The sequence below is a fragment of the Humulus lupulus genome, chromosome 3, assembly GCF_963169125.1.
Source record: "Humulus lupulus chromosome 3, drHumLupu1.1, whole genome shotgun sequence".
Lineage (NCBI taxonomy): Eukaryota > Viridiplantae > Streptophyta > Magnoliopsida > Rosales > Cannabaceae > Humulus > Humulus lupulus.
The window spans coordinates 269388941-269414815 of NC_084795.1; the positions used below are offsets into that span (position 1 = coordinate 269388941).

Genomic DNA, 25875 nt, shown 5'->3' on the forward strand with positions numbered 1-25875 from the left:
ACTCCAGGAGACTGCAGTCCCCCTGGAGGAACATTCGTGGCTTCAGAAAGAAATGGAGGACACAAGGTCCCGCGTCCGCGAGGTGGAGGACCTACTGGTCACCGAACGGTCAAAATTGTCTGCCTTGGAGGAAACATCCTCCAAGTTACTAGAAGATGCTGCAGGCCGCACGCAGACCGTGGAGGAGGAGCTAGCCCAAGTCTGCGGGGAGCTCTGGTTGAGCTGGGAGGAGTCTCCAGCCCATGTCGATGAGTTAGAGAAGGCCAAAAGGAACGTCGAAGATCTGACAAAAGACCTTGATGTGATGGCCGAGGACATGCTCTTCGTTGTGTGGTAGAGCAACAGAGACATGGATCTATCGTTCATAGAGGATCCCGGCATGAGGACAAAGTTTGAGGAACGTCTCGAGGCGGACACTACCCATACAACTCAGGAGAGAGAAGCTTCGGCGGCGGGTCGCGTCCCCGAGGCTAACCCGGTGATCGAGCTGGTGGTAGAGGTACCCCCAGGCGAAGGGCCCCAGTAACTTTCTTGTTTATAATTTTAAATTGAGTAGACCTGCATGCCATAGCTTATTGGGCTATAGACAAACAACGCTCGAGCCGTCGAGCACAGTTGTAACTATTTTTCTATCTAAAACTATGCAGTTTGCACTACTTTTAAACTTTGATTCTTTTAGTTCGTTGTAACAAGAACCCTAGGTCCTGATTTATTTGTTTTGGTTCTATAAATTCAACGTAACCTACCCACCACGAGAATAAGCACTCAAATCGTTTTAAATGTTTGACTTGGTTCTGTAAATTCAACGTAACATTACTGCCACGAGAACAACAACTCAAAATCGTTTTAAATATTTGAATTGGTTCTGTTAATTCAACGTAACATTACTGCCACAAGAACAAGTTCTCAAAATCATTTTAAATATTTGACTTGGTTCTATAAATTTGACGTAACATTACTGCCTTGAGAACAAGAACTCAAAATCGTTTATAGGCATTTTCCCAGACTCGGAGTCCTCGAACTAACTTTTCATCCTTCTGTGTCCCCGTAGTCCAAAGACTCAGGCTTTCAAGAGTTCTTGCACACGAACTGCCTGCCCCCGAGTACGCCATACTCGGAAGGTCAGTTATAGGCTTTAACTTTGCCCCCTATCGTATATCTCAGGTGTGATGTAACGACCCAAATTTACTAATAAGGCTTAAGGGCCTTGATTAGTGTGCCGGGAGGGAATAACTGGAATATATGTGATTTAATGATTTAAAGCATGTTATATGACTATTTGAATACTTGAGATGCATGGCTATGTGTATTAGTATGCATGTAGGTCCTGCATAGGTTAGAAGAGCATAATTGTAATTTTGGCCCGTTGAGGGCATAACTGTATATATATGTGATAATTGCTGAGATCACATTATTATGTGGATATATCTGTGATCTGTGACTCGAGACGATCCTAGTGAGCGGTTTAGCGAAAAAGTCACGGTGGGGATTTATACCTGGCTCGGGGCGAGCGTGGGGGTGTAAATGGGAATTTAGAGAGTATATTGGGGTTAATTTTGATAATGAGGAATATAATTGGTGATTAATTAAGTATTGGGAAGTAAGCGGTAAATATTAGAGACACTCGAGGAATTAGCGGGAATTGGGTGAAATGACCAAAATACCCCTAGGTGGATTAAAAGAGTTAGAGTTAAAAGGAAGGGTACTGTGGTCATTTGGCAGATAAGGATAGGCATAACTGAGGCTTTATGCTTAGTGGAGTTTGTAGAATAAAATAGAAGTCTGAAAAGAAAGAAAAGAAGGAAAAAGAAGGAAAGAAAAGAAAGAGAAAGAAGAGAAGGAAGGCAAGGTCAGTTTAAGCTTTTTCCACCATTTTCTTGAGGGTTCTTGGAGCAAAGTTCAAAGGGGAGTTAGATCAAGTGGAGCCATAAGGTTTTTGAGTTAGGCTTGAAGATTTGGCAAGGGTTTAGCAAGAACAAACCTTACACTTGAGGTAAAACTTTGAAGTTTCTTCAGTTCTGGTTTTAATTTTTAACTAAGGTATCTAAGCTGAATTGATGGGGGAATTCTAGGGAATTGGAGCCAAGGATTTTAGGAGGAGGAAGCCAAGGAAGAGTAGAGGGTATCCTAGCATCAACTCTCCAGTTAAAGGTAAGGAACTTTGGTTTCAACTCTGAGATTTCTATGGTTTCTGCTGAGTTTCTGAGTTTAGGAGTAACTATGGTGAATTTTGGGATTAGGGGTGCATGTGGTTAGGTTTTGTATGATTGTGATGCTTGGGATGAGTGGAGTATGTTAATAAGCTTGTTTTTAAGTTTGGTTAAGGATTGGAAGAGTTTTGGTAAAGGTTGGCTCGAGGAAATCGCAGGAAGGGAAAATGTAGTTTTGGCTGTCTGTGACTAGCGCTGCAGTGCTAGCCTTTGGGCGCTGCAGCGCTAGGCCAAGAATTCTGAGGGTGTTTAGGTTCTGTTTGTAGCGCTATAGTGCCCTCCTTAGAGCGCTGTAGCGCTACCCTGTCTCCAGAAAGGGGTTTTTGAGTTATTTTCAAGGGTTTTTGCCCGGGAGTTCGAGGTTCGATTCCACCACCCCGTTTGGTGGAATTGGAGCTTCCCGAGGGCTCGGGATTGGTCCCGAGGCTAGGGTTCGGACTTGAGGTTTGGTGATGATTTTGATCTATGGTTGTGACTAGGTGTGCGCTGGGGATCAAGGGGGATCGTGCTCAAGGATCACAGTGAACAAGGCTAGCAAATCCAAAGGTAAGGAAACTGCACCCAGTTATATGTTGTGATGGGACTAAGAGCTCTCGATATCTGTATAATGTCAATGATGGTATTATGCCATGGGACATGTGATAGCGGCCTAAGGGTGTTGTACACAATATTTGCGCACAGGGCGCGGCTTAGCCACTGGTAGATTAGGACAGCTTAATATTCACTGAGCTCGGTTTAAGTGGGCCGGAGTCAGTGGGGTAACGGAGGGTGAGGCCTGAGGGCGATAACCTTAGTTATCATTGTAATTGATGTATGATATGAGTTGATATGTTTGGTATGCTGAATACTTGGTTATCCTGAATGTTTAAGTAGTTAAGAACATGTTTATGAAATATGAGATATTGAATCGTCTGTTGATTGCTTATGCTATGTTATTGTGTTTTCTTGCTGGGCCTTGGCTCACGAGTGCTGCGTGGTGCAGGTAAAGGCAAAGGCAAGTTAGACCAGTCTTGAGATGGAGAGCTGCAGGGCTGAATGTACACAGCCAGCTGCTCGGTCGCCATGGTCGAGGAGTGGATCAGGACAGAGATTGCCTAACTGTCTATTTTGCCTTAATATGGCTAATACTGTATTTAATTCTCGAATCTTTTGTAAATGGTTTTAATTCTATTGTTTTTGGGATCTCGTGTAAACAGAAAATTATATTTAAAAGAACTGCGATCTTTAAGACCAAAATCTTTTAACCCTAGTTCCGTTATAGTTTCAGTAACACGTTTTTAATTAAATGACTTGATTAGCAAGTCTAGCACTTTTATAAACACACAGTGTAATGGTCTTGGCTATCCAGGGCGTTACATATGATGTCCATGGGGAGTGTTCGAGTACAAACGACTCGGGAACCCGTTCACATTTCGAAGTTTAGGAACTGGTTATTACTCCTTGGGCGTGCGCTATCCTCAGGAGCTAACCTGAATCTCTAAGTTCGCTTTACTGAACTTTTCACGCTGGGTTTTCTCCAGGTTTTTTAGCCATGGGATCCTGCAACACTAGGGGTGCTTCACTCGTCGACTAGCTAAGCTCCCCATGTCATGGACTTCCCGACGCTATAATATTTGAGGCATTCTGAGGACTTGGGCATAACTCCTCGAGTGTAGTGTCCACGGAAGACATCCCAAGTCTATCCTGGGACCAAGCACGAAGTACTCGTCTTTAGTTTGCATATCAAGATCAAAGACTTGGTCAGAGCTCCCCGGGCTCGATGTCCATGGGAGATAACAAAAGTATTCTCACACTACTAAGATTGTCTAGTTTCGAGGTGCTAAGCCCTATTCTGCCTGGAACAGGCTTAGTCTCCTAGGCTAGACTCGATTAGCTTCCAAGGTTTTTCTCTACTCGGGGTGGCGACACTAGGCCTACTCCGCTTGACAAGCTTAGTTTCCTCGGTTGTTCCCCGCAATTGTGACGTACCCTAACTCCATGCCCCCCAAGTGATCAGAGACTAGTCTGCGTTCACTTGTTCAGGCCAGCGAGCGGGTGCTCTTATACATAGCAATAACATAATAAAGGAAACTAAGAAATTTAAGCAGACAATAAATTTCTTTCCTACCGTGTTTAATATATACGATTTTCATTAAATGTGCCTGAAGGCTACAAAGGGTACTATAAAAATTGACAAAGTTCATTGCTCATATAATTGGTAATACCAGTGAATATACTTGACATTCCAGGCATGGGGAATCAACTCCCCACTCATTTAGGCCAATTTGTATGTTCCCGAACACACAGTGCTCTCGACTTGGTATGGGCCTTCCCAGTTAGGTCCCAACACTCCTGCTCTGGGGTCTCGGGTGGCTAAGAAGAATCTTCGCAACACCAGATCTTCGACCCCAAACTTTCTATCCTTCACTTTAGAGTTGAAATTATTGGCTACCTTATGTTGGTAGGATGCTACGCGAAGCTGGGAAGCTTCACGGAGCTCCTCCGCGAGGTCCAGGGATCCTCGCAGTAAAGCATGGTTCGTGGTCGAGTCATACATATCCTGTCAGTGCATGGAGATTGCTGCCTTAACTGGGAGCATAGCCTCATACCCATAGACCATGGAGAACGGCGAGTGGCCGGTAGAAGTCCTGGTAACGGTGCGATAGCTCCACAATGACCTAGGAAACTCCTCGGGCCAAGCTCATTTTGCTTGTTCCAGCCTTTTCTTCAAAGTGGACTTGAGTGTCTTGTTAACTGCTTCCACTTTGCCATTGGCCTGCGGATGGGCCACGGAGGAGAAGCTCTTGATAACTCCATGTCATTGACAGAAGCCCGCGAATACTTCATTATCAAATTGCAACCTATTGTCGGAGACTGTCTTCCTCGGGAGCCCGTATTAGTAGATGATGTATTTAATGACAAAATCCAAGGCCTTTTTAGAGGTGATCGTAGCGAGTGGCTTGGCCTCGACCCACTTCGCGAAGTAGTCAACAAAAACTATGGCATATTTCACTCCTCCATTTCTTGTAGGCAAGGACCCGATAAGGTCGATACCCCAGACAGCGAAAGACCATGGACTAGTCATCTGTGTAAGCTTATTTGGAGGCGCTCGGGGGATGTTAGTGAAGCGCTGGCACTTGTCGCATTTCTTGACATAATCCACCGCGTCTCCATTCATGGTGGGCCAAAAGTATCCTTGCCTTAATATCTTTTTGGAAAGACTTTTCCCTTCAGTGTGGTCCCTGCAGAAGCCCTCATGTACTTCTCGGAGTATCAGACTGGCTTCTTGCTGGGACACACATCGGAGAAAAGATATAGAATAACCTCGCCGATATAGCTTAATGTCCATGATTACATATCGATGTGCCTGATAGAGCAACTTTTGAGCTGCCTTCTTGTCTTGGGGCAACTCCCCGGAGACAAGATATTTTATTATTGGCTTCATCCACCCATCTCGGGGTTGTATAGCTTCCACCTCGTCGGAAGCTGAGATGCTTAGAGCATCCAAGTAGTCAATGGGGACCACATTGATCAACTCAGCGTCTTTGGTGGTGGCCAACTTAGCCACGGCGTCATCATTAGAATTCTGCTATCGCAACACCTGCTGAATAGTGAATCTTCTGAAGTTATGCAGCATTTCTCGAGCCTTTACCAGATAGGCTGTTATTTTTGTTTCCTGGGCCTGGTACTCTCTGAGTACTTGGTTTACCACGAGTTGAGAATCGCTAAAAATTTCGAGGCCTTCGGCCTTGAGCTCAAGAGCTACTTAGAGTCCAACAATCAAGGCTTCGTATTCCGCTTCATTGTTAGAGGCGTTAAACCCAAAACATAGTGCGCTGTGCACTTTGTGCCCCTCGGGGGAAACCAAAATGAGTTCAGCTCCGGCACCATTCTCATTTGAAGACCCATCCACATACAACTTCCAGGCTAGTCCGACCACTAGGACACCTTTGAGCTTCTCATGATTCCCTGTACACTTGGCGATGAAATCGGCTAGTGCCTGACCTTTTATAGCAGTCCTTAGATGGTAGGTGATGTCGAATTGACTCAACTCCACCGACCACTTCACGAGTCTTCCCGATGACTCTGGATTTTGAAGGACCTGCCTAAGGGAATGGTTTGTGAGGACCTTAATTGGATGCGCCTGGAAGTAGGGTCTTCGCTTTCGAGAAGCCACCATTAGGCAAAAAGTTAACTTCTCCATCAACGGGTACCTAGATTCTGCACTGAGGAGTCTTTTGCTAATGTAGTAGAAAGGGTGCTGAACATGACATTCCTGCTGCACCAATGCAACATTGATAGCATTCTCTGAGACAGCCATATAGAGCAGAAGATGCTCTCCGTTTACTGGCTTGGACAAAATTAGGGGATTTTCCATGTGTGCTTTGAGCTGTTGGAATGCCTGTTCGCACTCTTCCGACCATTCAAATCTCTGACACTTGGAGAACATTAAAGAAAGGGATGCACTTGTCATTTTCCATGGAGACAAAATGGCTCAAAGCTGCGATCCTCCTTGTCAGGCTCTGAACGTCTTTATGCTTATGAGGAGATGGCATCTCGATTAGGGCCTTGATCTTCTTGGGGTTTGCCTCAATTCCATGAACACTGACGATAAAGCCTAGGAACTTTCCGGAGGCAACCCCAAATGTGCACTTTTGGGGATTTAATTTAATTCCGAATCGACGGAGCGCCGAGAAAACCTCCGCCAAGTCGCCCACATGGTTGGGAGCTGTCCTGGACTTGACCAGCACATATCCACGTAGACCTCCATGTTCCGCCCTAGATGGTTCTTGAACATCTGGTTTACCAGTCTCTGGTAGGTAGCACCAGCGTTCTTCAGCCCAAAATACATCACGATGTAACAATAGACACCCTTATCGGTCCGAAAAATAGTATGCTCTTGGTCTACGACATGCATGGATATCTGGTTATAGCCCAAGTATGCATCCATGAATGACAACAGATCGTAGCCAGGGGTGGCATCGACCATCTGATCTATCTTAGGGAGTGGGAAGCCATCTTTCGGACAAGCCTTGTACAGATCCGAGAAATAGATGCATGTCCTCCAGGTGCCATTTGGATTTGACACAAGAACAGGGTTAGATAGCCACCTGGGGTATTGGGCTTCTCGGAAGAATCCGTTGGTAAGGAGCTTGTCTACCTCAGCCTTGAGAGCCTCTTTCCGAGTTTAATCAAACGTCCTTTACTTCTGCTGAACGAGAGCAAAGTGAGGATCGACATTCAAGGTGTGGCATATGATGTTTGGATCAATGCTAGTCATGTCAAAATGCAACCATGCAAACACGTCCTGGTTTTCTCGGAGGAAATTCATCAGTGCTTCTCGGACTTCCATTTTCAAGATTCCCCCAACTTTTATTTTTATATCGGGGTGGAGGTATTAAGAACTGCCTCCTCCACCTCCTCTATTGGTTCAATAGCCCTCTCATCTTGAACCCTCGGGTCCAACTCATCGGGCCCGGTCTCCTGGACCGTCTGTACTTCCAAAGCCTCAGACTACTCGGGGACTGCTGTCTCCACCATCATGACGAGGGTCTTGAGAGACATTGTAACATTGTCTCGCTTCTTTTGGGTCTCCGCGAATGGTACCAATCCCCGTCTCTGTGGGGAACTTCATGCAAAGGTGGCAGATGGAAGTGACGACTCCAAACTCTACCAGGGCAGGCCGTCCCAGGATGGCGTTATACGCCGAGGAGCAGTCCACCACCACAAAGGTGCACTATTTGAAGGCCTGGCGAGGGACTTCTCCATGTGTTACAAGAATCTTTATCTACCCCATCAGGATGAGGGCTTCTCCCGAGAATCTGTAAAAGGTTGAGGCGCACGAGGACAAATTTGCAGTGGTCAGCCCTATTTTCTCATAGGCTGATCCAAACAGGATGTTCACCGAACTCCTGTTATACACCAAAATTTGCGCCACCATTTTGTTGGAGATTTGACTCTCAATTACCAGCAGGTCGTGGTGTGGGAAGTGTACTCTCCGAGCATCATCTTTGAAGAACGTTATGACTTGGTCAGTCATTTGAGGCAATTGGGTAGGCGCCAAAGGCATCACCTCATCGTGATGATTCAAAGCTCGTACATACCTGTTCTGCGAGCCTCGGAAGGTGCACCCAGGTAGGGCCCTCCTGAGATGGTTTCTACTCGCCTGTTCACCGGATGAGGTCCTCAAACCAATGGATGTTGCGGGGCCATAGGAGTGACTGCTGGGATCTGCGGGCCCATTGGCGACACGGGCACTTCAGTCGTGAGGAGTTTGGCCTGGCGCTCTCCACCCCTAGCATATTGGTGGAGATGTCCCAACTTGAAGAGGTTTTCGATCTCATCCTTGAGCTGGCAGCACTCATTGGTGTGGTGCCCTATGTCGTTGTGAAAACGACAAAACTTGCCTGGATCTCGCCTTTCCCTGTCCCTTCGGATGGGTTATGGCTTCCGATAGTGAACATGTTGTTTCGTAGTAGCCACGAAGATGTTCTCTCGAGAGTCCACCAAGTCAGTATACTTGGAGTACTGGGAGACCTACTTCTCACCAAAGCTAGCTCCCTGCTTGGCCAATGCATTTCCATTTCCCTTAGCTTTGCCCCCGCGTCTACTGCCATTGGGGGTTCGACTGTTGGGCATATTGCCCTTAAAGCAATGAAAGTAGTTCATTATTTATGAAATTTATAAAAGAAATATTTTTATATATAATTAATGTTTATTATTATTGAATAATATTTAGATAAATATCAAAAAATTCCTAATTCATTAATGTAGCTATAATATTGTATTGGTATGAGAGGATTAAAATTATAGATAATGAATTAAATAGTTCGTAGTTTATATTAAAGTTATGGAATTTTTAATTAAACACTGCTAGTATGGTCCACTAGTATTATGAATGCATGTGATCTAAATCTGGATCACTGATGTAGTAAGACATCTTAGTGGAGGTGCTTTATACAATAAGATTGTATAGGATTGGATCAGATATGTATTTAACTCTTTATTAAAATACCGTTTACATTAAAGAGTTATAATCATATCACTCGAAGATCATATGCAAATCAATCTAAATCCTGAAGTTATCAATTAAATATATTTTGAATATAATAATAGATAAGATCTATTTTAATTGAATTATTTAAAATTATTTTTATTAATAAAACCCTAGATGACTAATATAAATATATATATTATATTTCTCTCAAGAAAAAAAGAGAGATCACAATATTCAGTCTGACTGAAAGAGAGAGTTTTCTCAAGGAGAAAAATAGAGAGAGAAAAGAAATAGTTTCAACCCTTCTCTTTACCCAAACTTCATTGATCTTATGTGTTGAGAATATAATGGAGTCCTAAATTGTCCTATTGAATCTCTATGTGCGCACACATGTCCTGTTGTGTTGAGATTACGGTCTAGAGGACTTTGGTGTGAGTCTTGCGTGCTTGGAAATGATGATCGTTTATTATACAAGAAGAAAGCAAAGACACTTGATAGGCTTCAAGAGGTAAATCTTCTTCTATTAGAATAATATATAAATCATAGGATCTCATATATAAAATGGTTTTATATATATAATTTTTTGTAATCTACTAGGCAATAAATCGCATTCTGCTGCGCACTCGAAAAATCTGTTTCCAACATCAATTGGGTGCAGCAGACTGGGACGGAGCGGCAACTCCAGCACTGAATGCAGACTGAAAAATGTTGTATCCAGTGGGCACCGCTCCATATCCTGTTGGGACCACACTGAAATCAGGAGTTTGTACGACATTGAAACCTGTGGGCGGGATGCTCATGTTGGGCTGGACTCTTCCAAAGCCTGGTTGGATGGGTGCGTAAGGGGAATACTGGATTCCCAAAGCCATAGGGCCAGATGCGGTCGAAGCGGGGAAGGTGACAGGTCCTCCGAACGCTCCAATCTGGGCATCCTCCCAGCTGATATACTATTGTGCCTGACGAATAAAGTTGTCGAGCCATCAGCATCCCATCCGTTGGAGGTCATCCCAAAGCGGGGATCTCGCATGGATGCCAGCTGCAAGGCCATCAGTTGTTGGACATCATCAACCCTCTTGGTTATCTCCGCCTCCTCATTGAAGCATTTGATGTATGCCTTGAGGGTCTTGAAGGGCCCTTGTTTAATGTTGGCCAAAGCATTGACCTTGAAGCTCACCTTTCGAGCTCCTATGAATTGCCTTCGGAAGGCAGATGACAGTTGATGCCACGAGTGAATGGATCCTGGTCGATGCTTCTTGAACCACTCGTCTGCTGGTCTCGCTAGAGTGATCGGGAACACGTGACATTTAGCGTCGTTGGAGACGTGGTACACCGAAATCAATATATTGAACTTAAAAAGGTGGTCGGTGGGGTCCCAGTCGCCATCATAGGGTGGGATGCCCGACATCTTGAAGCCCTGCGGCAAGGGGGCTTCCACAATGTTGGGAGCGCATGGCTCCACTTCCTCGTCTTCCTCGTCTGAGCCATGGCCTTGCCATCTGGCCATTCTTAGCATGATATTCTTTAGACTCTCTAACTCTGCACGGAGCGGATCTAGGTCTTGGTTGATGCTCTGTGCTAGGTTATCTCTTCTTTGGGCGTTGAGGTTATCCCGTAGGTTTGATAGACCTTTTTTGGCGGGTTCACGCCCATTGGCCTTATTACATCTTTGGGCATTAAGGTTGTCCCGTAGGTTAGCTTGACCCCAGAACACGCTGTTATCCTCGGGACGAGCCACCTCGGTCTCTCTGTCGGGCTCAATATTCTCATCATTTACCGAGATACTGATGCCACGTTCTCGGTTCTGTGAAACGTTCCTTGGGCGGACTCCTATAGGTTGGCGAGGTCCTGAGGGGACACCACCTCCAGGCCTCGCGTGATCCGTACGGGGTTATGATTAGTTAAATACAAGTGATAAAGTGTTAAAATACAAGCAAGGTATAAACACTTAGTAGAATTCACATAGTGAAGATATGAATTTGAGTTTCAAATCGTAGGCACTTAGAAAATGCAAATTAGGGTAAAAAGTAATACATAAAAGTATCTAAGGGTTCCCAAATAGTTTGGTGGCATTTGGAGCATTTTTTGGACCTTTGGAATTGTCCAAAGTCAGAGGGGGTGGCGATGGCGACACATCGCCTGCTGTATTACCTGGATTTACGTAAATGCTCAAAATAACGTGTTTTGCAAGTCTAATCCTATTGGTTAGACCTAATGATGGTGTCTACTCTATATATGGGTCAAAAACAGTGATTTGGGAGACTTGATCACTCTCTCCACCCCCTCTCTCTCTAGCTCCAAGAATCTCTAGTTTTCTCCAAGAACTCTCCAAGAAAATGCTTGACTTAGAGAGTTGAAGGCTTGTTCAATCTCAATCCTCATTTCTTCAAAGAGAAGGCCTCAAGCATCAATGGTGGCTGGGAAATAGAGTATTAGGACAACGTTTCTCAACATGTATAAGCCTTGGTTTGTGTTTGGTTTTCTCAAGGGTGTGCTCTAACGATTGTTCAAAGTGGTGATTTGCCTAGGGTTTGAAGCTTCATCAAAACTTGAAGAACACCATTGTTCTACTAGGGTTTGCAAGTTCTTTCTCAATTTTTTTTAAGTCTCTGTCAATCCAAATTTTGTGTAGATTCTATTTTTTGTGGTGGTGTTATCTCACTCTCCCCCAACATTTCTCGGTTCTGCGAGACGTTCCTTGAGCGGACCCCCGGACCGTTGTTCTTACGAGGTTGGCGAGGTCCTGAGGGGACACCACCTCCAAGCCTCGCGTGATCCGTATGAGCGCGTCGGTGCGAAACGCCCCGAGCTCCACGGGCGCTGACAGCCTAGCGATGTCCTTAGGCCCCTGGGCCATTACCATTACCAGCCTGCTTGGGAACTTGGTGGCCCTCGGGGTCTTGACGAGCCCTCTTTTGCTTTGGAGAATGATTATCGTCAAATTTTCCTTTGCCACGATCTTGTGGCAGTACTGGGGTTCCAACTCTAGTTGGATGCTTGGTGGGCACTCCAGCTGGCGGATCTCGTGCCTCTTTAGCTGGGCGCTCGGGTGGCACACTGACTGTATTGACAGGTGGCACACCAACAAGGTGCGCGGTGCCCAGCTAGTACATTACCATTAGGGTCCACTCATAGCCCTTGGGCTACAAGAGTGGCCTTCATGACCAGTACCATCTCCTGTAGGGCAGCGATGTTACCCTCTTGTGCCTCAATCTTTTGCTGCTAGGTGGCCACTTATTCACGGAGTACCACCACCTCTGATGTTTCCTCCGCGTCCATGGGCTGAGGGTATTCTTCCTCATAATACTCCCGGTCACCACCGTCATCTTTGTCGTCGTACTCGGCGTCTTCGTCATAATCCTCCACCATTTTAGGCATGTCTTAAGGTGGTGGTCGACTGGTTTCCCCTTCTTCAACTCCGGTAGGAGGGACTACATCGTCTGTGACATTTCTTCGAGTGGTTACCATGACTGTAAATGTTCTGAATGCTTTCTTCAAGCTCTCAATGAAATCACCAAAATGTTGGCTGCCTTTTTCGCTATCAACTTAAATATGAGAGATTAAAGAAATAAACAACAAGAACACAATAATTTTTACGTGGTTCAGACTATATAAGAGCCATAGTCCACGAGTCTCTAGTATTAAGGGGATTGGAAGTGTAATGCCCGAAAATCCCTAATGAGGTTTAATGGTTGGATTGGTAGGCCGGGAGGGCCATAATTAATTTATTATGCCATTAAATGATTATGTGCATGTTTATGTGAATTATATTATAATATGATGTTAAATGCATGCATGTGGGTTCACATTTCATTATAGGGGCATTTTGGTAATTTGACCCATCGATGGCGTAATTGTATATTTTCATGCATGTTGGTGAATTATTGATGAGGCCACATTATAATGTGGATTTGTTCGAGCTTTTCAGCATGAGACGATCTTTTAATGCAGGTTAGCGATTTGCTCATAACGAGGTTGATTTTGGAGCTCTGGGTGAGTCTCAGGGTAATTTGGTGATTAGAACATTGGTAGGAGTTAAAGGGGTAATGGGATATGGTTTATTGGTATTTGAGAATAATTGAAATAACAAGAATTCGAGAGCGTTAATCATGATTAACGAGATAGGCGAGAAAGGACGATTTTGCCCTTAGAGGCTATTTAGGGTTTTAATTAGGCTTAGGGGCAATATGGTCTTTTCACCCTAAGGATAGATATAGCCATTTGAAGGCTGTATAAGTTTACATAAAACAGAGCATAGTTCTTCTCTCCCGTACACCATTTTTTCTTCTTTTCTCCTTTTGGAATTTTGAGCTTAATTTGAGGAACCAAGCTAAGGAAATGAACCTTGAAGGCTTTGGGTTGTGTTCCACCATTGAAGAGGGTTCTATACTGAGCTTGAGGTAAGGTTCTAGCCACTAAAACTCTGGTTTTGCTCTGTTTTTCTATTGGATTTCAGCTTGAATTTATAGATTGGATATTGAGGATTGATGGGAGTTTTTGGCAAGGGTTGCTTGGGTTATGATGCCTAGGACTTGTGTATATGATATTTGGGAGTATGAATGAGGTTTGGAAGCTTGTTTTTTAGATTGGAAATGGAGGAGTCGAAGGAGGGAAAACCAGGGTTGAAAACCCTGGTTGTAGCGCTACAGCGCCCAGCTATGGGCGCTACAACGCTAGCCAGGGGCATTCTGCCCTTCTTGTAGTGCTAGGGCACTGGGGGGTAGTGCTGTAGCGCTACCCTACTTTTCCAGATTCCTGTTTTGGGCACTTTTGAGGGTTTTTGGCTCGGGGTTTCAATTCCTAAGGCTCGGGATCGAATCTACTCACTGTTTGGGTACAATTCGGGGTCCCCGGAGTGAGGTTTAGGTCAAGAACCTTTTATGGTTGATTTTCATTAATGGAGGTTATATATTTTGTTATGACTAGGTGACCGCTAAGGAATCAAAAGGTCGATCGTTCTCGAGGGTCGTTCTTGTACTATTTTTTGCTCGAACTAGGGGTAAGAAAACTGCACCCCATATGTGACATGCATGGTTATTCATGAGGCATGTTGAGTGTTTAAATGTGGACATTGATTGCATATCAAATGCTTAGCAAATCTTGCTTACTTGTGATTGGCACTGACTTATTAGTCAGAATCGGCAATGGTGTTGGTATTAACTGTGAAGCTGTGACTTACTAGTCAAGTTCGGCAGTAATACTGAGCACTGGTCGTATGGTATTGGCTTAAGAGTCAAGAATGGTATTAGCGTGTTTAACGCAAGCCGAAAATATTATATCTAATCGACATAAGCATTGAATGACTCATCATGAGCATTAATGCTTGACCGACCTCAAGTTCGATGAAAACTAAAAGCGCTTGTCTAGTCACTCAGAGTCAGGGCCAGAAGGCCCAGGTGACTGCATCGTCACATGACTAAGGGTGCGGAACCCACATTAGTGACTCCATGGTCACTCATTTGGTTTACATTAGTGACTTGCACATTAGTCACTCATCTGTTTAGGGCTATAAGCTCTGGATGATTATCATAATCATCATCTGAAATTATATACATGCAGTAATGAGTTTTCTTGCTGACCCTTGGCTCACGAGTGCTATATGGTGCAGGTAAAGGGAAAGAAAAGCTCACCCAACATTGAGTGGAGAGCTTAGGTGGCGATATGTACATATGCGGTCGCTTGACCACCACGACCAAGAAGTTTCTTGGAGGAACTAGGGGTTAACCCTATTTTTGCCTCTTAGGTCGACGAGTTGTAATTTTTACACTCTAATGACCATTTTGGATTGTAAATAACTTGTAAATATTTTTATGGGCACATGTACGATTTTATGTTTTAAATAAAATATATCCGTTCCTTTTTTATCGAGTTTTTTTCACCTTAGCCTATTAATAACACTTAGATGCACGTTTATAACCAAATGATTCGATTAGCGAGTTAAGCATGATTAAAAGCTCATAGTAACAGTCTTAGAGTAACCAGGGCGTTACAGGAAGCTTGCTAGGGCAATCTTCAATGGAGTTTCTCAGGCAACTCTTATATTGCTTTGAGTACAAGACTCTCTTTCTATAAAAATTCTGAACCCTTTACAATGAGATCCCCAACCTTATTTATAGAGATTGGGGTCATTAATTGCTAACCATATACAATTAATACACATTCTCCCCATTATTGGGGTATTTATACTACTGTAATGCATTGGACTGCATTAACTAGAGACCACGACCCAGACGATAAACGCGAGGCCCACTGTAGAAAGTTACCTACTTTATGGGGAACATGCCCCTGGCATTGTTAAGGCATGCCACACGTATTTCCTTGTCAGGCGGCGTAGTGAGAATGCGAATTGTCGAATCGTACAATTGACAACACTAGACATATCACGAAAAGGTTGTCAGGCGATCCTCTAACCCTACAAACTCGCATTGGTTGACACCTGGCTAGCCTTCTAAGTCCCCAGGACAAGGTCCTTGGCCTAGAAGACAACGGTTTGTAAGGAAATCGAGGACTACTAACCAGTTCTCGGGGCATGGCCTCGGAGGGACGTCTGTGACCTACCTTTATCCGAGGGACGTAGCCTTTCCCTGAGATATCCACCCTCCGAAGACTGGCCCTTGGGGCGTGGCCTCACTTGAAGAGGCACGCGTCCTCGCCATATGCCCTACTTAAATTGCCACGTGTTCCTTGGTGAAAGTACCGACAACACTTATAATTAGTTTATTTACTTAGAAATTCATTATGTTTTATAGATTGTTTTGAAATAAAATATATATTATTAATATTTTTTTTTAGATATAACTAGAAAACTAAATTTCATCCGTATGCTATAAAAGCTTGAGCATGTTCTCTTTGAAACGAGAAGAATATTTGTGTCCAATTCAAGACTTGCAAAAATTAAACTTGTATTTTATTTATAAATAATAAAAAATGTACCCAAAATATGCTTAAAAATATTTTAATAATAATATAGCAATGTTTACTAGCCAATTATATTTATTTTACTCTTGTTGAGTACACATTTTGAAATAATAAAAATGATAAGTATAATCAATTTTTTTATAATAAAAAAGTGATTATTTTTTTAATTTTTAAATAGAAATATTGTGATGTATTTGCCAGCCCTTAACTCGTCTCATTTTGGTACTTGGAGTAGAGTTGAGAAGGCTTATATGAGGAAAGGTGAGAATGGTCTTGCTGGATCACTACTTGGCTCCTATAAAAGCCGTACATACATACTTAGGTTGGGGATGGGAGTTGGTGTGGAGGTCGGACTCAGGCTCGGAAACTCCTTTTTCGCCTCCACTAGCGAAGCTCAGGTATGGCCACAGGCTTGGACTCTCTCTCTCTCTTCATAGCCGTTGAACTTTTTCCATATATCTATATTAAATTCAAATTACGAAGCCAATTTCCCCCTTCTCACACTAAAGACTCTATTTTTAAGCTAGCTAAGCTGAGCTCCAATGGCTTCCTCTAAACCCTTTCTCTGCTCTTACAGGAAGCAACTCGAGAGCCAAAGAGCTCCAACGCCATGGCTGTTAGGGTTTGAATTTTTGTTTCGAGCTTTATTTAAAGTGTGAAAGGGGATAGACGGAATGGGGACTAGGGTTCCGGTGCAGCATTTCGGTATGAGATCGGCAGCGAATTCGTACATATCTAGCCCTCTTCACGATCTCAACACCGTTGATTCGCGGCCTGCTGCTGACATTAAATCCATCAGCGACGTTGATCCCGATGCCGTCACCGAAGATAGCCTCGAAAACGACGACGATTCCAATGCCGTTGTTAGTGTAATCCTTTTCTACATCTTTTGTTAGTTATTGTCCCCTGATAATTTCCGATAAAATGGAGGAAACTGGATTTTGATTTTCATTTTAGTAGAAGAAATTTTTGGGAGTCACCATTACTAAGCTTGATGAGTGATAGCAGTCTGCTGAAATTGCTATGACTATTGAACAAATAAGTTTGAATTCCATCGAAAATACCCAAATAAAAAAGGCAGAATATTTATTTGTTGATGTCAAAGAATTGGAGTCATGTTCCTAATAGGTAGCTATCTTTAAGGGTATTGATTTACTTTAAGTTTACAATTTTAGGAATGCATGCATGAATCGTACAGGAACCCTTTGCAACTTCATAGCGTCGGAGTTGATGAAGAGCGTACTAGCCTTGAGAATAATGGACCTGCACGCGGTCCCTACGATATATTGACAATCGAAGGTAACTTGCACTTTTCTGCATTGAATATTTTGGACCCTTTGTGTCATACAACTATACAAGTAGGATAACTGATCTGAGTTCTACTTTGGAGTAGATATCACACCTATTGAATCGGCAAGGGCAAGATTTTTACAAATTATTGTGGATCATTTTATCCACGATCACATAATTGAAGTTGCTGATTCAGAGGGTGATTATACTGGCCAGTCTAATCAAGAAAAACTCAATAAAAGGAAGGCGAGGGAGATCCAGTATGAAGGGGATCCAAGGTTTGCTTTGCCCTTGATGTATGTGGCAAACGTTTACGAAACTTTAGTCAATGATGTAAATGTTAGACTAGCTTCCATAAATGGTATTCGTGACAAAACAATTGGGGTAGCGCTTGAAGCAGCTGGTGGTTTGTATAGAAGGCTAGCTAAGAAATATCCCAAAAAAGGTTTCTTTTTTACTTATTTATTTTTTTATCTGACTCCTCCTAACATGCTCTTACGCACCTTTCACATGTTAGTAGAATGTAAAATTGGGTATTAATATTTTAATGTTGTTGTATGGCATGGCACCTCAATTATGTTTCGAAATTAATTGGCATGACTTCTAGATTCTGTACCAGATACATCACCCATTTCTTTCTAACAGGATCATGCACTTTTAAAAGACGAGAACTGGCGACTTCTTTAGAAACTAGGACAAGATTTCCAGAATTAGTGATACAAGAAGAGAAACGTGTTCGATTTGTAGTAGTCAATGGTTTGGATATTGTTGAAAAACCAAATAGCATGTCTATGGATGATGCTGAGTGGTAAGTTGGAGAGCATTTTGTGCATTTCCTTTACATTGTACGTAAATTATTGAATACTTCCGCAATCTGTGACTTCATGGTTGCTTTTTGGCAACACCTACTGCTTCTCATTTTTTCACTTGTGAAATCTGAAGAAAAAACAGAGAGAATGAGATTGCATAATTCATAACAGAATAAACGAACCTTGACGCTTGGAATAAAGTTTAGATTTACCGCCACCTCTAATATGGCTTTAAGATTTATAGAAACAGATTGTCTTGTTTGAAACTACTCAATATAATTTGCTGCATGCTTTTTTGTAGACCTACTTCCTATGATGTTTACATTATTTTCCTCTATGATATATGGACAATCTCCTTATGCAGATATATTAGACTATTATACTTAGTCTTTCTATAGATCTTCCATGATCAAATGCTTACTATGAAAGTTAAACAAGTAAATTTATCGATATTGATGTTTGATATTAGTATTAGATTACTTTTTGGGCCATTTTTTCTCTCTGGTGACAGTAACCCATTTGTGTTTATCTTTATGTTAAGAGGAAGGATTGTTATTTGCACTTAATGTTTTCATAATGCTCCGTCATGTTTATTGTTTTAAGCTATTATGTATTGCTCATGTTGCAGGTTTAAACGATTGACTGGTCGAAATGAAGTAGCCGTGTTTGCTCGAGACTATAAGTTTTATTCTCCAAGACATAAATTTAGGCGTGTTGCTTCAAGTTCTGTGTCTAACATCCCTGGTTTACCTGTAAGCATTAATAGAATTTGTCACATGATCATAGGAAATTAAAAGGCACTTAATTAGTTTACATGTGTATATGTATATATATATATATATGTGTATATTTCTTAATCGAATTTGATAGTTAGTTTCATTCATCTGATCTTAAGAAATTACCAACCACTTTGAAGATAAGATACTGCCATGTAGAATGGCTTCACACACATCTTTATGTTCAGCTCTAATGATTTAACCCTGCCAAATAATCTTTTCAGAGTTTTCCTGGCAATGATAATTCTTCTGTGTTGACTACCGCTCAGGGATTCCGTACAGTAGGTGAAGTAAGATTTGCTTCATAATCGTTATACTTGTTTGAAAAATAGTATTCTCTCTTTCTATATCTTGAACTGGATAAGTTAAGTTTGCATTTCATCATGTGTATTTCTACAAGATAGAAGTTGAAGGTGGTGACAACATTTTGTTTATCTGAATTCTGATCCAATATATGTATATATATTATATAATTTTTATCTCAAACTTGAGGTTGTCAATGTATATTGCAAGGGTTTCTATTTGGTTCTTTTATGGATCTGTGTTTGTGTTTTCTATCTGAGCAAAATTATAGTTGAAATTTATTAATTTTTTATTCTCTTGTTATTGTTTTCTGAATTTCATGTTGTTTGCTAGGGAATTTACTGATATTTAGCTACACATTTGTCCGTAAATGATTGTGTACTGAAGTGAATTGTAGTTATGAATCTGATTAGAAAGACTGATATTTCCTTTTCAAAAGTTGATATGCTATTTTGTTTACAAAAGAACAATGTTAAATAACGTGAGATATTGTGACTTCCTTGGTGGGATCCTGATGATATTCACCATATTCTGTTCTTGATTTTGAAGTCATCGTTTACTAGGAAATTTCATCTAAGGTCTGATAAGAATAATGTCAGGGTATAACTTCCAATTATTTATTATGCTACTGAGGTTTTCTGATTGTGCTTGAGGTAGAAGTTTGTTTATTCTTGATATATCATTATATTCGTTAGATTAGGGACCTACTAATCTTTTGGTTGTTCTTCCGCAGCCACAAGCTCAGCAGCAGACTCCTTGCAAACATCATTTGCAACCATTGTTGCAGCAACCTCAATTTCACCCTGTTCACCATCACAATCAACCAATGCACCAAAGTCAACATGCTACCCAATATTCTCAAAACCATCAATGTGCTCCAACATCACAACTGCCTGAAATTGGTCATGCTCACCATTCGCCAACCCTGTCACAACACATTGCGTGCTTACAACCCCTGACAAGTCATGTTGGAGGGCGTTTGCATGTATTGGTAAGGCTATCAATTGTTGATTTGGTTTTTCTGTCCCATATTATTGATTCATTTGAATAGCGTATTGGGAGTTGCAGTGACATGTGTGCGTAATTGCATAAACTCTCATGGATAATAAGAATATTGAGTTGCAATGACCAAAGCCTAGAGATTGATTGCAAAAGTCTGACAAGTTATTTAATTGTTGATTTGCTTTTTTTGTTCCGCATCAATAGTTAGGAAACTTGATTTTTTTTCCCGGTTACAATGACTTGTGCTTAAAGTGGGCGAATTTTTGCAAGAAAAATGCTTTGGGTTGCCATTAAAATTTCAACCCAATCTGATTTGGCATTTTTCATTTGGTTGGTGGGCTGATAAAGGTGACTGCTCGTTAGTTACTAATTGAAAAATGTCAAGTAGAGACGAGCAGCACTGCTCATTTTGCAATCAATCTGTTAGCTACTGTAACTCAAGTCAAATGCTTAGTACCGACAGAGCTGCTGGAAAAACGACAATGCTAATGCAAAAATCTATTTTAATTGACAAGAAACGACAACACGACAAGTTTATTGTAGAGCTGCTGCATCATATGTGCGATTTTCCTTTCATATATTTAAATCTCATTTGCACAACTTTATGGGGAAGCTGTTAATAGTTGAATATATTTTGCATTTGTGCACTTGCTTACGTTAAACAAGACGCTTCTCTTTTGTTCTGTGATCACTTAACTAAAAGATAGAAAGAAAACACAAAATTATCATCTGAAACAAAGTAGAAAGATGTAACTTTGTCTCTTAATTACAATTTTCCGTCTATTTTGCTTGTGCGTTGATGTGGCATTTATAATCATAATTTTGGTTTCCTTTTGCTCTCTTAATCCTTGATACTCAACTTGCATTTCAGCCATCCAGCCCAGCAAAGTTTTGTGATGAATGTGGCGCTCAGTACTTGAGAGAAACCTCTAAGTTCTGCTCAGAATGTGGTGCTAAGAGGTTGGGAATATGAACTTGTTTATTTAGTATATTCAAAGTGCTTGTTTCCTTTTTAAGTTTTGCGTTTGTTTTATATGTTCAAAGTGAGGTCAAATTGTGTTAGAAAATTGTAAATTACCGTTATTGCTGTAAAAGTAAACTACAGTAAAACCATTAGGAAAAATTATTGTTTTAGATGATTATTAATTTGTGGATAAATGAATACGCCACATCATTTATTTAAAAACAATGGATGTAAAGTTAATGCATTCATAGAACCCTACACCCTACAACTATGCTAGCTATACATTATTTTTGGTTAAAAATAGTGAGTAAATACGTCAGTTCAGCCGCACCTATGTATAACAGCAATTGTCATAGTATCCTGGCGTTTTTAAATATTGTGAGAGCCTAGTTAAAAAAATATAATTGTAGCAGTGAATTGACATATTTCTTGACTTCATCCATTACTAGTATCGGTAGTTATTTAAGATTTTTCTTTTGTTTTTGTTTTTAGAAGTTATTTTAGAGATTCTGAATCGTGCTAGCAAATTGTAGAGAACCGAATAATTCTAGTCCTATTTTTGTAACGCCTTGTGTTTCTAGTACCTTAAATCGATTCGAGATTTTTTTTCTTGAGTTAAGAATATTATTTTAAATAATATTATTTTTATTTGGAATTTATTTCCATGTGTTATTGCTAGCTATATTATGAATTTTGTGATTAAAAGTCAAGATAAGACTTTCGGTTTTGGACAGACACAAAAATCCTAATTGGGTAAAAATCTTGGAAAATAAAATGAAAAATTATGGCAAATATATTTTGGGCATAAAATATATTCATAAAAATTAAAATTTGTTTAAAAATAATAAATGAGAGAGGAAATGGAAATTTTAGGGTGTTTTGTGTTAAAATGCTTAATTTTACTGAATTGAGGAATTTTATTATATAAATGGACTTTAGGTTAAATTGTATTGTGTGATTAATTAAATTATATGTGAGAGACGTTTAATTTAATTATTATGTGTTAAGTTTAATTTTTAAAACTTTATATGAGTGAAAAAGGTTATAGAAAGTCATTTTAGATTTTTTTTATTAGGAAATATCTATTAACTTTTATAAAAAAAATTAATAATAACATAAATAAAAAAAATAGTGGCCAGCCACGTGAAGGAAATTAATTGGGTGGACTAAATTATTTTAGTTTTAATCGCCATTTAAATTAGGGTTAAAGGCATCAAGTAGTCAAAGTAAAACACTCAAGTGTTTTTAGATATTTTAGAGTTGTCTAAGCTCTTCCAATCTCCCCAAAACTGACCCCCTCTCTCTCAAATCACTCTCATCTTGTTAAGTTTTATCTCCATTTTCAACCATCAAGAACACTAAGAAAGCTTGGAAGCGTAAGCTTTGGTCTAGGAAGAGTTTCCCTAAGGTAAAGTTTCAAAAACTTGACTTTTGTAAAGTTTTTAACCATAAATCTTTCAATAGCTAACTATATATATTGTTAGGGGAGTTGGTTAAGGTTTTGAATGATTCAAAGCTAGTAGAAACATCAAAATCTAAAGCAAGAACAACAAGAGGTAAAAAATTTACTTTGGTTTTTATTTTTAAGCATTATTTTGTATATTTAATGCTTAAAGTTTCTTATTGGTGATGTAATAAGGATATGGTAGTTGCTTTATAATTTTTATGATGCTTGTGTATTGATTTTTGAAAATAGGGACCAAAATCCCTAAGGTTTTTGTTGAAAACCCTAAAACAAAAATACAAGTTTTGAGCTGTGACTTCTAAGGGGTCAAGCATCCAATGTATATTTATTTTGTAAAATTAAATTGTGCTGTAATGTTTTTGAGATGAAGTACATAAAATTGAGCTTTTGAAACACTAAAAAACGTTTAGAAATGAGTGAGTTATGCTATTTCAAAGTTTAGGTAAAAAATTGTTTTTTTTTCGTATTCTTAAATTCGGGACTAAGTTTGGACAACCACTGTATAGGACAAATGAACCCAGTTTTTTCTAAAATTTGGTGGACATATTCTTGGCATAACCTAGTATTTCACTGTAAAATTTGGTAGCAAAATAATGAACGGTTTGAGAGTTATTAAGTGCCAAAGTTTGGAAAAAATAAAGACTTGAAAATAATGTCATTTTTACCTCAATGTTTGGAAAATATTTTCACTAATAAAAAATATTCCTTTTGACTTAAGATTTTACAAATACCTAAATGACATACCAAATATTGAATTGGGAAATTTTGGTAGCAATTGGGTAAGTAAATTTCAAGTTATGACCTAACAAAATATGTAGTTAAAAAAAAAAATGAAGCTTTCACACTTACTGTAAAAATGAGATTTTGGAACTTAAGATAAAAAGTACATTTGTACTTATTGCAAGATAAAAACTTGGTAAGTCTTAAAAACATTTTGACCTAAAATACCACTTGAGTTTAAGTGAGAATTATTTTATTAAAGAATTTTTATTCTTTCTAAAAATAAAAGATTTAATTTATTTATAAGTTGATAAATTAAAAGAGGGTTTAAAAACCCTATATTTTGAGAAAATAATTAAGTAAATTATTTTTCAAGTAAGTAAACTTGATTAATTGACTTCGAAAATTTAACTAGTCAAGATAAAATAGTATTAGCGGTTTTCCTAATTAAGTTAAAATTATGCTATTTTCTTAAAACGATTTTTTTAGAGATTAAAACCTTATGAAAAATAAAAAGAAAATTAAGAGATTATTTTATTGAAAATAATTAAGGAATTTAATAGTATTTTTTGGATATAATACCGGCTAAAATCTTTTATATATTTAACTGCTTGTTGAAAGTACGGGTTAATAGCGAAACTTTTAAAAAATAAGATTTTTAGCGGATTTTGGGAAAATACTATTGCGATACCCGAGCCTAAGTATCGAGACCATAGAATATGTAACGCCCTGGATAGCCAAGACCGCTACACTGTGTGTTTATAAAAGTGTGAGACTTGCTAATCAAGTCGTTTAATCAAAACGTGTCATTAGTTAAAGTGTTCTAGGGTTAAAAGACATTTTGGCCTCAAAAGATACATTTTATAAATTATAAACAATTTATAGAAGGGATCCCCAAAAGTACAATGTTTAAAAGCTAGTTTACAAAATTCAACAGTTAAAAGTAAACATTAGCCATACTAAGGCAAAATACAAGGTTCTGGTCCTCTCGTCCCTGTAATCTCCTCAACCATGGTGGCTGAGCGGCCTGTCATGTACATTCACCCTGCAGAGCTCTCCAGTCAGGGTTGATCAATCTTGCCCTTGCCTTTACCTGCACCACGCAGCACCCGTGAGCCGAGGCCCAGCAAGAAAACAACATACACAACATATACAATAATGACAATCAAATACTTTAATGAGCATGTTCAATCATTCAATCCATAGCATGTAAGCATACTTCAAGGTGCAAACAAACCTCATCTATACTTAGATTATTCAACAATCTCATTAATTCACATTTATAACCAATACAATATTCAATTCACACAATAACTAGGGCCGACACCTTAGGCTGCACCCTCTGTTTAACCCACTGACTCCGGCCCGCTTAAACCGAGCTCAGTGCATAATAAGCTGTCCTCGGATACCAGTGTCCGAGCCGCGCCATTTGCGCAAGTTAACCGTGGCACGCTTAGGCCGTTGGTTTACAATTTACATGGCATAAGACCATTCTCTCAATCATATATATCATGGAGCCCTTAGTCCCGTTCAATTATTCAACCGGGTATAGTTTTCTTACCTTTGGCTTTCAAATAAACTAGTTACAAGTGATGCTCCTTGAGCGCGATCCGATCCCCGAGCCCTAGCTTAGCACCTAGCCACAACCAAGATAAAGGATACCATTAATAATCTTAAATGAGCTTCTAGGCAAAGTTCTAGTCCCCGGAACATTGAACTTCACCAAGTATGGTAAAAGATTCAATCCCGAGCACCCTAGGTTAAATTCCCAAGCCTAAAATCTCAAAATCTCAAAATCCCAAAATCCCTTAAGGGCCCCGACATAGGCCACCCATGCCCCGACATGGCCCCAATCAGAAACCTCCAAAGGCCCAAAAACAGGTAAGGGTCGCGACCCTACATGGACCATGCCGCGGCCTGCCCTCCTTCCTCAGCACAACTCAGCTTCCAAGGGTCGCGGCTCACCAAGAACCATGCCGCGGCCCGACCCTTCAAACCCAGAAAATCCACCAATCTCTAAACCTCACCTTAAGCCTTCCCAAAGCTCCCAACTCAAAACCAATTAATAACAACATCATTAGAATGATTTAAACAACATAATTCAACTAAAAATCCAGCCTAACACTCACCAAAATCCCAATTTCAATCTCTGAGATTTCCAACCTAAAAACTCAAAACCAGCCATGGAGATTCTAAAATTCAACCATTAAACCTTGAATTGAAACTTACCTCAGTTGCAGAATCACTTCTCCAGGGGTTCCCTGACCTATCTTCAAAGTTTCAGCCTCAAATTCCACCTTGAATACCAAAACCACAACCATTAAAAACTCAGCCATTTTCTCAAAATTCCTAACCACAGAAATGAAAATCATTGCTTACCTTAGCTTTGTTTTAGTTCTTGATTGGTTCTTGAGCTAAACCTCTAGATTATTCCCTCAATCCACC

The 25875-nt window shown here is 40.3% G+C and overlaps 1 protein-coding gene across 6 annotated transcripts; it reads left to right on the forward strand.

The window, feature by feature from the left end:
- The first annotated feature begins 16331 nt into the window (after positions 1–16331).
- On the forward strand, positions 16332–21579 carry LOC133824157 (uncharacterized protein At2g02148). 6 transcript variants are annotated; one of them, XM_062257026.1, is made up of 9 exons: positions 16332–16499; positions 16679–16970; positions 17277–17400; positions 17495–17836; positions 18037–18199; positions 18829–18952; positions 19201–19266; positions 20013–20270; positions 21153–21579. In XM_062257026.1, exons 2-9 carry the CDS (start codon positions 16776–16778, stop codon positions 21252–21254), a joined length of 1374 nt encoding a protein of 457 aa, XP_062113010.1. In that variant the 5' UTR covers positions 16332–16499; positions 16679–16775; the 3' UTR covers positions 21255–21579. The 6 variants fall into 6 exon arrangements, with proteins under 6 accessions (XP_062113010.1, XP_062113012.1, XP_062113011.1 ...); XM_062257028.1 differs by having other exon boundaries at positions 19201–19257; XM_062257027.1 differs by having other exon boundaries at positions 16679–16964.
- Positions 21580–25875: the final 4296 nt, after the last annotated feature.